Genomic DNA, 14,615 nt, shown 5'->3' with positions numbered 1-14,615 from the left:
CCCTAGCTGTCCCTTCATTGGGACATCCCGGATGTGGATCTGTTGGCACCTTGGCCTAACAGGAAGGTGCGGAGGTTTGTAGCTCGCGCCACGATCCTCTAGCGGACGCAGCAGAAACGCTGATCGCCCCGTGGGGGCAGTATCAGCTACGGCATGCCTTCCATCCTCTCAAGTTGCTGCGGGAACTTCTTCGCAGGATAGAGGTGGAGGGAATTCCAGTTATTCTGGAAATTCTGGATTGACCTCGTCAAGCCTGGTACGCCGACTTGGCGAGGCTAGTCGCGGACGCTCCTTGGAGACTTCCTCTCAGGGAGGATTTGCGGTCTCAGGGACCGATCTTCCATCTTGCTTTACAGTCGCTGGCTTAATGGCCTGGCCATTGAGACCCAGGTACTGAAGGACAAGGGAGTGTCAGCTTCAGTTATTCCTACCTCCAGTTAAAGCAAGGAAAGCGACTTCCAGCACATGGAAGTCTTATATTGCATGGTGTGAATCTATTGGATTTTCCCCACATACCTATTCGGTGACCCGAATTTTGGTCTGTCTGCAACAAGGGGTTGAGCAGAAACTATCCTTGAGCACGATCAAGGGTCAGGTTTTCGGCGTTAGCAATCTTCTTTCAAGAAACCTTTGGCTAATCATTCCTTGGTGCGGAATTTCATCCAGGGGGTGCGACATCTGGCTCCGCCAGTGCGCGCACCCTTACCGCCTGGTATCTTAATTTAGTGTGGTCGGTTCTTCAGAAACTTCTCTTTGAAGATATTAGGGAGATTCCCTTGCTTACATTCCCAGAAGGTGGCCTTCTTGGTGGCTATTACTTCTCTACGCAGGGTGTCAGAACTGGCCGCATTATCCTGTCGTTCCCCAGATCTGGTGGTTCATAGGGATAAGGTGGTTCTTCTTCCGAATCCATCCTTCCTTCCTAAAGTGGTTTTCGCAAGACGGACTCACTTTTTGTGATCACGGATAGCCCTTGAAGGGGGTTGCCTGTGTCTGCCGCGACCAAATCTACATGGATCAGTCAGACGGTGGTACAGGCTTATTCTATTAAGGGTCGGAATCCTCCGTTCCCTGTTAGGGCGCACTTCACTCGAGCGCTCAGTACTTCCTGGGCCTTTCGCCATCAGGCGTCAGTGGTCCAGGTATGTAAAGCGGCCACCTGGTCGTCGGTACATACCTTTACAAAATTTTATAAAATTGATGTGATGGCATCGGCGGATGCCTCATTTGGCCACAAGGTTTTGCAGGCCGCAATTTGAGGAGACCGGTGGTCTACCTCGAGGGTTTTTTTCTGTTTGAAAATTTTTTTGTTGAGTCTCATCATTAAGGATGAGCATTGTAAACTTCTAGTTGGCACCGGTTGGGCCTTCTAGATTTGGATTTGATTTCCATTTTCCCACCCCTCATTTGTGATACTGCTCTGGGACTTCCCGAAGGTGCTGTATCACCGAGGACTACGTCTGTCAATGAGCGATAGAGAAAAATGGATTTTTGTAAAATCTTACCGTAAAATCCTTTTCTCTTAGCTCATTGACAGACGTAGTACCCGCCCCTCTGTTTTTTTGAGTTGGATTGGGTTAAATTCTCTAAAGACTGCTTTTATGACATAACTGATTTGCTGAGGCAGAGAGAGAGAGGATATACCCTCTGGGACTGCCCCTAGGGTGTGGCCAGAGCATTTTATTTCCTGTCTAGTCCTACTCCTGTGGAGGCAACATAACCCGAAGGTGCTGTATCACCGAGGACTACGTCTGTCAATGAGCTAAGAGAAAAGGATTTTACGGTAAGATTTTACAAAAATCCATTTTTTTCCACTCTCCAATTTTAGTAAATCAACCCCTATGTGTGACCTAATCAGTCTCTTTAAAAAAAATTCCAAAGTTTTTATACAAAAAAATGCTGAAATCCCATGATCCAGGTGTTGTGAACTCAAAATCCATCAAAGTGCATAATAAGTAAATAAATATAAATGCAGTGACAAATATACAGTATATACACATGCTGATTCAGATATCAAATTCATAAACTCCAAACAAAACTTAAAGAATCCTAAAAGTCCATATTAGGTGTATATGTGCAGTTCATAGATATTGTTTAGACCGACCCTTGCTGTGGTGCACAAAAATTAATCCAGATTACTGTCCACACTCTTCTGTGTTCATACAGCTCCATGTGACCACTCCCGAGCACACAAAGTACTCGCCATATAACAAAAAACCCAAAATAGTACTGTGTACAAATGATGGTAATGTCTCACTGTTCAAACCTACGCAAACTCTCCAGCCTGGTAAAAAATCCTGTTCAGCATATTACGGGTTAATCCAGTGCTGTATCTTGGCCTAGGCCAACAAGCCTAGGGCAGCACTTTGCAGGGGGGCAGCAAAAGGGCTGGACCCCGTACAAAAAAAAAGCCTACTCCGCACAAAAAGGGTCCCCGCCGGCTTGCGCTACAATTTTAGTATAGTGCCAGTCCTATGGGGCGAATTGGGCCAAAGGGCAGGGTCCAGGAGGAAAATAAGTCTAGCACCCACACTGCTACCTGCCAGTATGATAATACCGGCGGGTGAGGACAGTCGGGACAGACCGCAGGCTGCCTACCACACTTAATACAACTGGCCTGATGGCCACCGAAGATAAGTGTGGCACTGCAGCCTAATGTTCCGCCTACCCTCCTCCGCCCCCAGGTATGGCAGGAATCATGTCAATAATATAATTTAATTTCTTTAAACATCCTTGTCCTTGAGCGAGCATATTGAATTGCATCATATACAATTAAGACTTTTAATTGTATATGATTGCAATAATATTTTGGACCTGCTCACCTCTATTGCAATATGTCACTGGATTAGTAAGATTACTCCTATCTTATAAGATATTTGGACTTGTGTTTGCTGCCACTGATTTTTTCACTTATTTGTATAATGACTATGGACTTCCTAGTCATTATACAAGTAAGTGAAATAATCCTATAATTACAATCAGTGGCAGCAAACACCAAAGTCCAAATATCTTAGGCTGTACTAATGGACACTGATGAGGCTGCACTGATGGACAGTAATGAGGCGGCACTGATGAGGCTGCACTTATGGGCACTGATGAGGCTGAACTTATAGGAACTGATGAGGCTACGCTGATGGGCACTGATACACTATGGTTTTGGTCTGTGGTTTACAGATGACAGAACGGTTCAGAAACAGGAAGGGGTGTGGCCTTTACAGGAAGGGGTGGATCATATTTAAATTAGGGGATGCACAAGTTTAGTCAGGCCTAGGGCAGCACAAAACCTAAATACACCACTGGGTTAATCCTCATCGTCCAGTCCCACCATCATCTCTCACGTGTATAAAGGGGAAAAGAGAAGTGCTCATAGTGTAGGAACGCTTCAAATGTAATAAATATCCATAAGTAATGCATTTACAGTAGGTATATACAATACAATTTTCCTTTAGATTTCCCAAAACCATAGAATATAAAGTCAAACCTAAGCACTTTCAATTTATATGCATTCAGGCAGGCCCTTGCACTACAAAGTTGAGGGTAAATCTAAAGGAAAGCTCAACACTAAGGAATCAATGCTTAAAGCGGTAGTAAACCGCTGGCTTTTTTTTTTTTTTTTTAAACCTGCAAGCCAATGTCATAATGTGCTAGTATGCACTGCCTACTAGCACATTATGTGAAACTTGCCTTAGAACAAAGTCCTCCAGTGGTGAGTGGGATGCATACTAGCACATTATGTGAAACTCCCCTTAGAATTAAGCCCTCCAGTGGCGAGCGGTCACCGCTGAAGGCGCTTCTATCTTCTCCCGGTCTTCCTTCTGGTTTTGCGGATTTCAGCTGTGTGAGTTGGGTTCCTGCACCTGTTCTCTGTGGGGGGAAAAAAAAAAAAAGCCCTGACAGTATCTATAAGTAAGCCTTAAGTTTACTCCCACTTTAATCTCAGTGGGCACTGTTGGTCCCAACCATGAGCACACAGGCTGTGCGGGGTGACGTCACAATCCAAGCCACGCCCTACACTTTTCAGCATCAAGCCGTCATCAGAGGTTTTTGAGTTCACAACATCTTGATCATGGGATTTTAGCATTTATTTATTCAGTTCTTTTTAGGGAGATTTATTAAAGCGGAGTTCCGGCCTCAAATACCTTTTTTAACTAAAAATACCCCTATAATACTAATCCATCGCCCTTTATAGAACCGCTATTCTCATACTTACCAAGGTGTACAGTATTGGATTTTAGTCAATATCTTACTTTTAAAAACACTGTCTGGGCACGGCCATCTTGGATGTGGGCATCTGAAGCCGCAGTGTAATCTGCTGTGTCCTTCTTCCTGATTCCAGGGAGTGTTCTGGGAGTTCTTCCTGATTCCAGCCTCTTGGGAGTGATAACAAACAGCTCCCAGGATGCAATGCAAAGGTGAAAGTGATGTAGGTGGCCACAGACACAGAGGGGGGGGGGTGGGGGAAGGAAGGAAGAAGTACAATCAAAAATGCCCTGAAAATAAGGTAAGGGACCCCTGAAAATGCCCAATTGTTGATCAGCATAGCGAGCACTGCAGCAATCACTAAAGTTGCGAAATAAGCTGGAACTCCACTTTAAGTCACGCAGCGTGGTTACACTTTGTACATTCTCTAGTATATGCTGAACCGTGTTTAACTATTTTCAAATTCTTTTTTTTTTATTTTTTTTTTTTAACTTAAAGGTTCATTTTTTGCTGGTCAGAGCTCAAGGAATAATGAAGAAGTAACCCTGATACGTAAAGCAGATTTGGAAAATCACAATAAGGATGGAGGTTTCTGGACTGTAATAGATGGGAAAGTGTATGACATCGAGGACTTTCAGGCACAGTCACTTCATGCTAATACCATACTAGGTATGAATTACTTTTTAAAGTATGCTTTACTTTTGTTTTAGTCATTCATTTGACAAGTAGACAAATTTTAGGAAATCGCCATTATCTAAAAAGTATACAATTTCATTTACATGGTGCAAAAGTTCTCTTACTGTTGACAAGCTTTTTAATAATCTGGAATAGCCTCTACATTGTATGTTTATCATATAAGCCTATGCATGTGTATTGCGACAGCAGGTGTGAGGAGAGGATTCCCCGCCTGCTGTCACAGCGGGGGTTGCAGATTTAGTAACATGTTAAATATACTTAAATACAAGTATAACATGTTATGAAAGGTGAACTTATCCTTTAAGATATTCCTAGACAGAATCTCCTTTTAGGCAACATCAGACCACATTGTCTGCTTGAATTGATTTGATTACATCTGCTGGTCTAATTACCCACTTGACTTCTGAAAGATTTACTCCCCTTCATGACCTGGCCACTTTTTTTTTTTTTTTTCAATTAAACAGTAGTCTTTATTAAAAAAAGTAATGAACACTTGAACAAGGAACGTGAGTGCTTACATAAAAAAAAAGCAATATACATAAAACACCACATCTCTAGCATACATCAGTGTGAGACCAGCGTCAGCAGGTAAGAAGCGCAGCACAATGACATGTCTACGACGTGAGGGCAGGAGATATGAGCACCAATCGTCCAGGAATAGGGACCAATACTAGTCTCGGGCAAGAGGTAGTCCATGGCCTCAGGGGGCCTCAAGATGTAGTAACCGGTGACAGACGGTAGGAAATGCACAATACAGTCAATACATGTCCTAGGCAATGTAGACAATTTAGGCAACTTAGACACACGTCTCTGGGGCCTAGACCCACCTATCCCAAATCTTATTATATTTGGTAGGGCAGCCTCGGTGTGCATAGATCAGTTTTTTATAGGGTAGAGTGGAGTTGACTGCCCTAAGCCAGTCTGTAAAGGACAGGGGAGTGACCCGGCCACTTTTTATGATACAGCACTGCTTAACTTTAATTGAATTGCGCTGCCATGCAACGCTGTCCCCCAAAAAAATTTCTGTCACTTTTTTTCCCCCACAAATAGAGCTTTCTTTTGGTGCTTTTTGATCAACCACTGCATTTATTTTTTGTGCTATAAACAAAAAAAGACCATTTTGAAAATACATGTTTTACTTTCTGCTATAAAACATATCCAATAAAAAATGAAAAAAATTTGTTCATAAATTTAGGCCAATATGTATTCTGCTACAAGTTTTTGGTAAACAAAATTCCCAATAGGTGTATATTAATTGGTTTACGCAAACGTTATAGCGTCTACAAACTATGGTATATATTTATGGAATTTCTATTTATTTATTTTTGTACTAGTAATGGCGGTGATCAGCGGCTTGTGGCGGGACTGCAATATTGTGGCGTACAATCGGGCACTGACACTTTTGACAATTTGCCAGGACCAGTGACACTAATACGGTGATCAGTGCTAAATAATTGCACTGTCACTCTACTAATGATGCTGGCTGGGAAGGGGTTAAACATTTAGGGTGATCAAAGGGTTAACTGTTGCCATCTCAACATCCCCCCTTATCTCCCGTTCAGAGTGGAACTCTGCCTGGTTTGCATAAACAGAGCTCTGTTCTGAGTCTCTTCCCAAAGATCAGCGGGTGCCCACGATGGATTTTGGGTGCCTGGCACCAACAGATCGGCTTCTGTGAATAATCGCAGCAGAAGCGGCCCGCTGATGGCGCTTGCACCCCCTGCAGGCAGAAGTGGAGGATCACGTAAATATACATGATCCAAAGCACAGCTGCAGTCTTGTAGCAGTAAAACCATGCTTTAGGGCGGTCAGCAAGTGGTTAAAAGACATTTGAAGCATTTGCAATATACATAAATATTTTACCAGTAAGTGAATTCACCGCTCTCCTATGCAAAGCACAAGCTGCCATATGGACTATACCAGAAGGAACATCTAGATGTGACATAATTGTCTTTAATGCATTTAAATTTGCTAATTCACATTGCATGAGGATAGATACCAAATCTAACCAGACTCTCTGGATATCTTTATCTGAGTTTATCTTTGTGGAATTAGCAATTAGTCTTAATTTTTGGGGGGGGGGGGGGAGATTGTTTTTGCTTTTCTTGAGAAAAACTAGTTCTGGGTATGTTTTACTATTTTCCTTCCTCCATAGTCCTAAAATGAGTGAAATGATCCAAGTGTACTTGTTTACAAAAAGATTGTAAGTGGCCAGATCGTGATCGTTCATCTGTGGTTGCTTACTACATGAGCGTTTGTACATCACATCACACGTACCTGTATGCCTAATGCAATACACATAGAATTATATTTTTTTCATAATAAATGCACACTATATATCACTGCGGGTTTTAGTTGATATTTTCTATGTTCTCTACTAGCTCACTTTGCTTGTGCGGATCCTTTGGTTGCTCTTGAGGCTGCCTTGCAGTTTGATGACACCAGAGAGTCCATGAATGCCTACTGCGTGGGTCACTACATGGAGGTAAGCAAGCCAAAGTAATTGGAACTATTGAAGGAAATAATTCTTGATTCAACAGTAAGGGATTTCAGTGTGAATGGAAATCTGCTTTGAACTCCTTCTTAAAATCAGCCTTTTATATTTTTCTTTGTTTTTATCCTGAAAAATACATTTTACGCTTTTTCTTTTTAGTAAGATAAATATGAAAAATTACACTGAATATTTCATATGGGACCAGTTTTTTTTTTTTTTTTTTTTTCATGACAAATTAAGTCTTCCAGAAAAACATACTCTCTTGGTGAAAAATAATTGAATGTATAATTTGTGAGAATTGCTGTTTGATGGACACTTTTTATACAAATAGTAAGTATTACGTTTTGAGAACACCAGGAGCACTAGGCTATACACTTACAGCCTACTCTCCTGGTTAAAATGGGAACCTGCAGGTGCCTTCCATCTTTAATGCTGTTTGATATTTCTGAAATACACACAATTCTGAGAATGTTCATCGGACTGAGCAGCTTCACCCCTATGGTGAATTATCTGCGCTTATCTTTTCTGTGTTCAAAGTGCTACAATATGTGCAGAAAATCACTACTTACAATTAATACAAAGAAAAGTGCTTCCAGTGCAAGTAAAGTGCATTAAATGTTAAAGTGCAAAAAGTAGGTCAATAAAGTGCATAAAAATCCATCAAACATATGTAAAGTCCCAATTGTGACTGTGCAGCTGCCTCTATCCTTATTAAAATACCTTCAAAAAGTGCTCTGTGCATCCACATATACTCCACTTCAATTCACCATCTGTGCCCCCACCAGGGTATGCACTCAACCGCGGATATGGACCCCAAGTATATACTAAGGTGGGTTAACCAGGCTTCAAATTACTGCTGCATGACCAACCAAGATCAATGGATCCACGGCTCCGTATAACTCAGAAAAGGAAAAAGACAATGGAGAACATCATAGCATAACTCTAATTAGTTAATAAAGCCCAAAAGGTAAAAAATATGTATAAATGTCCACTCACAAAGAGGGTGCCCATTCCTGGCGCCTAAAATAATCTACCGACTTACAAAATGGCTGCTGCTACTCCATAGCTCCCTGGAGCCAGCGTGCATTCCTCTAGGCAGATTTAATGTATTCCTTAAAGTCCCCGCTCCTACTCGTTTTGTCACCAGGGCGTTAAGAGGCGTGGCCTCTTTCACCATCTGCGCTATTTATATACACTACAGTTGTTTGCAATTGGACTTGATAAACTTCCCAAATGGTACATGAGTTCACATACTATTTAAAGCAGCGGCAAACCAGTTCCTTTTTTTTTTTTTCTGAAACCTTTGCGTGAAGGATTCATTATATTTTTTTCAGCGTTATGGTTCCCACCTAATATTGCATGTACACATACAGCACACTATACATTTTATCTATAATAAACGTTAGTCATGCCACTTAATTTTTTTAGAGGAATGTAAACTATGCATAGGGAATAGCTCCCTTTGTAACATCCACACATGCCCATTACTTATACATCATGCTTCCAATATGGATGATATTCTAACAGGGACATTGTGAGTACTGAGTCAGACCTGCTGATTTTATGAAGCGTTGTGCTAGGAACATGAGGAGATGTGGGATGCTTTACCAGGGACATGCTAAGTACAGGAGGCACTTGGTTCACCGTGTACATTCCAATATGACTATACAATCTCAGTAAAATCAACCTTAGATCTATCTATCTATGTTGGACTTTCCAATCAATTTGTATTTGGTCAGGCAAGCCCTTTCATTGCATACTAATTTTTAGAGTAACTTTTCAGGATGTAAAAAACACACATACCCAGGTGGATGCAGCATCTAAGACCAAAAACTGAGCGATCAAATATCCCTAATCGATCAGTTCTTGGTCTTCACTGAGCAGAGAGCTGGTGACTCTCTGCTGTGCCCCTCCAGCGCTCACTGGAGCACTGGGCTGTGGAGGGGGTAGGAGCGGTTGGTTCAGTCTCCCAGTGGCTCCGTTTACAGTCAGAATCTTCCCAGACCCTGGACCAGCCATCCGCAGCTAAAAACTGATCACAGGAGTGCAGAACAATGTGCACTCCTGTGATCCATTTGAGAAGTTGGGTCAAAATATATATATATAAAATATCTTGAGTGTGGTACCCCTCCAGGGTGCTAGAAGATTCTCAACCGGGCAGGTCAAGGGACTCCAGTGGGTTTGCTTAATTGGGAGGAAACTGGCTTGTCAGTTTCCTCCTTGTTTAGAAAAGTCCACTTTAGGCCCAGGAGCCCGGGGATTTCTAGGCTGAATGTACCATTGGTGCTGATGGTGAAAACCCCCTGCGAGGGGAAACCCTTTGGTTTCGTTTGAAACTGATTGGTGTGGACTGTACCTGATAGTGGACGCTACACATACAACCCCAAATATATATATATATATATATATATATATATATATATATATATATATATATATATATATATATATATATATATATATATATATATATATATATATATATTTTTTTTTTTTTTTTTTCTTGCTGCTAGACTTTTTTAGTTGCTTGCTAATCATGTCTTTTCAATAATTCATTTTTTTTTGTTTTGTTTACTTGTTTTTACAGCCTGATCAGGAAGTTATTACAGCCCCAGATATCGGCAGCTTGTCTTCTCCGCTCATTGACACTGAAAGAAACCTGGGCTTGCTGCTTGGCCTTCATGCATCTTATCTCTCATTAAGTACTCCATTATCTCCTGTGGAGGTTGAGTGTGCCAGTAAGAAAGATTTACTATGTTATATAATGTATAGCTGTGGTGTATAACATTGGACTTAAAGCAGTATTAAACCCAAAAGCAAACATTTATTATATTGCAGCTTACCAATTCTTAAAGCGGAAGAAAAGTCTGCTATAACATTTTGTTCTTTAGAGCCCCCCAGGTGGGTTATGCAATAGTGTGCTATTATGCACAGCATATTGGTACATTATGGCAGACTTGCCTGTCATATGGTGTCCTCCAGCGCTGTGGTGGAATTGATTTGTTGTGTTCCCGACACTTCCATCTTTGCCCCGTCTTCCAGGTCCAGTGCCTTCAACCATGCGTTAGATCAGGTCTCAATGATGTCACTCCCACGCATGCGCACGGAAGTCACATTGCCGCAGCACACATTTGGGCCGTAAATGTTCGCTGAGCTAAAAATGTGCTGTAACTGCTTGTGTAACTCCAGTGTTAGCTGGAGTTTGGCTTCATTTTGTTGGCGTATTTAAATCTGCTAGTACATCTAACACGCCCCTCCCCATAGACTGACCCCTGTGCCCCTTCACCCAGAGTGGAAGCACTCTTATTGAAGGTGTAGCCAGATCACTAGGTGAAAACGGGGGAAAAAAGCCTAGCAAAAAAAAAAAAAAAAAAAAACGAATGTAGCCACCCCTTCTACTGGTTGGTAGGCTGCAATATATTACATTTTTCATGTTGGGTTTATTACCGCTTTAAGAGCCCATTCCTTTATGCAACCAGTTGTCCTCCAGAGTAATTTTTACATTTAAATGATAAGAATGTTAGGGGCACAGGGTTGGTATTGAGTTTCTGCAAACAAGGTTTGTTTCTGGCAGTATTAGCTTGAAATAATAATAAAAAAAATACTAATTATAGTGTGTCTTTATATTCTGTAACATTTTGCTCAGTCAGCTAATCATGGCCATTTGCATGTAATCACTCATGCAGCAGTCACAGAAGTGATCGGCCCTGGAAACAAACTGCCTTCGCCCAAGGCCCATTACTCGCATATGATCACTGTATGAGTGAGTGGCTGCGATTTAGCTGCGGGAACCAGCAACCCCCTATTGCTTTAATGTGGCTGCCGGTCATTGCCTGGGGACCAGGTGTAAATGCACCCTCAGTATTTTGTAATTAGTATCAGTTAGTATGAGTTTTGTAGATAATGTACAGCCAACTTCAATTCCAGACTTGAAATAAACTTGCTAGTAAAATCAAAAGTATTACACTAAACCATTAGAATTGCCACCACAGCTATTAACCAAAGATGGAGAACAAGTGTTTTAAAAGCTACTATTGGACATTAACAATTTAGCATAACCGATATGCAGGATATGTACCGTAATTGGTGTCGAGTTAATTTGCAGGAGGGAATGCACTCTTAAATTTGGTTTATTCTTTGGAAGATAGGATACCATAAAGGGGTACTCGTAATAAATGTTATCATTTCAAGGAATATCTGATATGAAGTGACCTACACCAAGTGGTATTTAGTAAACGTTACAAAAGGATACATGCTTTTTAAGGCCCCTTAAAGTCGCAGAGACACTGAGAAGGTTCCTGCACTACTGGCTTTCTTGCGACTTGAATTCCCGGAGAGTGTAAATTTGTGTGACTTTGGAGTCGCACTAGCGTGAACCGAGCCTAATTAAGGCTAATGGATTTCATTTTTTTTTTCTCATCTAGGGTGGCTCAAATCTTCTATATTTTCTGGGGGCCTTCAAACCAGTCAGATTCATTACAGTTACAATGAGGAAAAAGATGAGGACCATTGCAGCTCCCCAGGAAACACAACACCCAACAAATCAAAGCTGTATGCCCATCGCCTCTCCATGAGTGATCATTCCCAGCCTTTTCTGCAGGCCATAGCTGACAATAATACCCAGGACCACAATGTCAAGGTGAGATCTTTCGAGATGTAAATATGGTATATGTTATACTGTTACCTCTGGTCCTTTTTCATTGATCCAGGCTATATTTTTTTATTGTTGGGTAGACTTGCATTTAAATATAATTTGTAATTGGTAGAGCTGATCTTATATATTTTTTTTACAGCTCTTGATTAAACCCCTAAAGGGTCCTATTTATCCACTTCAGCTCTGGAAGGTTTTACCACCTTCACGACCAGGCCATTTTTTGCTATTCGGCACTGCGCAGCTGACGATTTGTGTGATCATGCAATGCTGTACGCAAACAAACTATATGTCATTTTTTTTTCCACAAATAGAGCTTTCTTTTGGTGGTATTTGTTCACTACAGGGTTTTTTATTTTTTGCACTATAAATGAAAAATGGCATACATTTTGAAAAAAAGTTTTTACTTTCTGATTATAGAACATATCCAATAAAAAATATTTTGAAAATCTAATTTCTTCATACATTTGGCCAAAATGTATTTTGCTACATGTCTTTGGGAAAAAAAATCCCAATAAGTGTATATTGATTTGGTTTGTGTGAAAGTTATAGTGCCTACAAACTGAGCTATATACTGGAATTTTTATATATTTTTGTTTTTGTACTAGTAATGGCGCTGATCAGCGATTTTTATAGCGGGGCAGCGGGCTATATGACACTAACTGACGATGGGGGGAACTAACTTTCACTGACATCACCAGTAAAACGAATCCAGTGATTAGTGCTAATAATATCCACTCACACTGTACTAATCACACTGGCTGGGTAGGGGTTAACATCTGGGGCAATCAAAGGGTTAAACGTGTTCCTAACAATGTTTGCTACGTGTAATGTGTGCTGGTTTTACTAACCAGTCTGCTGATTTTTATTCCCTGATTTGCAGGGAAACAAAACCCAGCACATTGCCACTGTCAGAAGAGACCTTTGTGTCGTCTACATACACAAAAAGCTCTCTTGTCACTTGCTCCAACATTCGCCACGTCCCAGCCATAAATTATATTGGCTGGGAACTGCTGTGCGGCATGTGCTGGAGCCAGTGACAGCACGGCTGGCAGGTGCGTGCCCCTATTACCCAGAAATGCAGAATCACAGGTATGTATGTGTGTGTGTGTGTGTGTGTGTGTGTGTGTGTGATTCTCCGCAGCCAGCCCGCACTGTAGCATTAAAACTACAGTGCGTGGTCAGCGAGTGGTTATAGCAGAGAGCACATAACATTTCGGTGTCCTCTAGTACTTGCTTTGTGTAAAGCAGATTGGAGGCAGTAAAGTGATTCGAGGCCAGTCACATGACTTTGACACAGGACAAGCCCCTGCTTTATAAGTAGACACATAAGTATATTCTGGTTGTTGTATTGTAATGAGGTTCTAAGGTTGGCCATCTGTAGACTAATATATAAATGTTGATCATGATGAATGGACTTATTTTTAAAACTACGTCAAAAACCGTCTAATTTATTTACATACAGCTTACACTGACAAAATAATCAAATGCTATTCTGTTGAGCAATCTTTGTACACAGTTTACAATTTCCATCTCAAGCTCTGAAAAGTGCAAAATTCCTTCAACAATTTTGCTCACATCTCCGTTTTTTTTCCAAATCCCAATCTTGGGATTTGCAGCTCCTGCTGATTCAGTCACCTCATGTTTCTTCAAACCTTGTCTTGCTGTAATTCTCTGATTGTAGAGGTTTTTTTTTTTTTTCATTTACACCACTTGCCAACCCCGCCCTATAGTCGACGACTGCTACAGTGAGGTTGTCCACTTCTGGGAGTGCGTCGGACCCAGGTGATCACAGATCGAGGTAAAAGGGCCAATCACAACGGCCCTTTACATGTGATCAGTTGTGTCCAATCGCAGCTCATCATGTAAACAAATGCCAGTAATCAGCATTTCCTTTCCTCAGCTCTGTCACTCTCTGAGGAAAGGAAAGCCGATAACCAGCTATCCTGTGACAGGGGACATTTACAGTTATAAACAGGGCACTGATCATCCCCAGGCCCATCAGTGCCAATCAGTGTCCATCAGTGCCGCCTAATCAGCCCCCATCAGTGAAGAAGAAAAATTACTTATTTGCAAAAATTTTTAACTAAAAAAAGTTTTTTTCTTTTTTTTTTTTTTTTTTTTTTTTCAAAATCTTCGGTCTTTTTTTTAGTTTTAGCAAAAAATAAAAAACTCAGTGGTAATTAAATACCACTAAACAAAGGCTCTATTGGTCTCAAAAACGTGTGACAGCACTGAAAGCTGAAAATTGCCCTGGGCAGGAAGGGGGGTGAAAGTTCACAATAGGCAAGTAGTTAAATAAAAAATCATGCTATTCTTACCTGCTGGGTCTGGTTTTTCTACAGAGCCACCCGATCACCTTCTCGGGTAAGCTACTGGCACTCTAGGCTTCTCCTCTTCTCAGTGCCCCCACTGTAGGAAGCCATTTTACCTTTGGGCCGCACCTGCGGGTTTGCCTACCCCCTGATTCCTCTTCACAAGATATGATTAACAGCAGCAGGAGACAATGGCTCCTGCTGCTGCTGAGTCTCCTGTGAGAAGAGAGGGAGGGTAGAAGAGCAGCTGCAGATGGGC

At 41.4% G+C, this 14,615-nt stretch overlaps 1 protein-coding gene across 1 annotated transcript in view; it reads left to right on the top strand.

Annotated features, from left to right (window-relative positions):
* The window catches only part of HERC2 (HECT and RLD domain containing E3 ubiquitin protein ligase 2), a 308,748-nt gene that overhangs the window by 116,392 nt on the left and 177,741 nt on the right, over nt 1–14,615 (top strand). The window contains exons 23-26 of the mRNA XM_082245322.1: nt 4,699–4,869; nt 7,278–7,381; nt 9,978–10,128; nt 11,815–12,029. Coding sequence (XP_082101448.1) covers nt 4,699–4,869; nt 7,278–7,381; nt 9,978–10,128; nt 11,815–12,029 — 641 coding nt within the window. The remainder of the gene's footprint in view (nt 1–4,698; nt 4,870–7,277; nt 7,382–9,977; nt 10,129–11,814; nt 12,030–14,615) is intronic.

Source organism: Pelophylax lessonae (assembly GCF_965119305.1).
Source record: "Pelophylax lessonae genome assembly, chromosome: 2".
NCBI classification, from domain to species: domain Eukaryota; kingdom Metazoa; phylum Chordata; class Amphibia; order Anura; family Ranidae; genus Pelophylax; species Pelophylax lessonae.
This window is presented reverse-complemented; position numbering and strand designations above follow the sequence as displayed.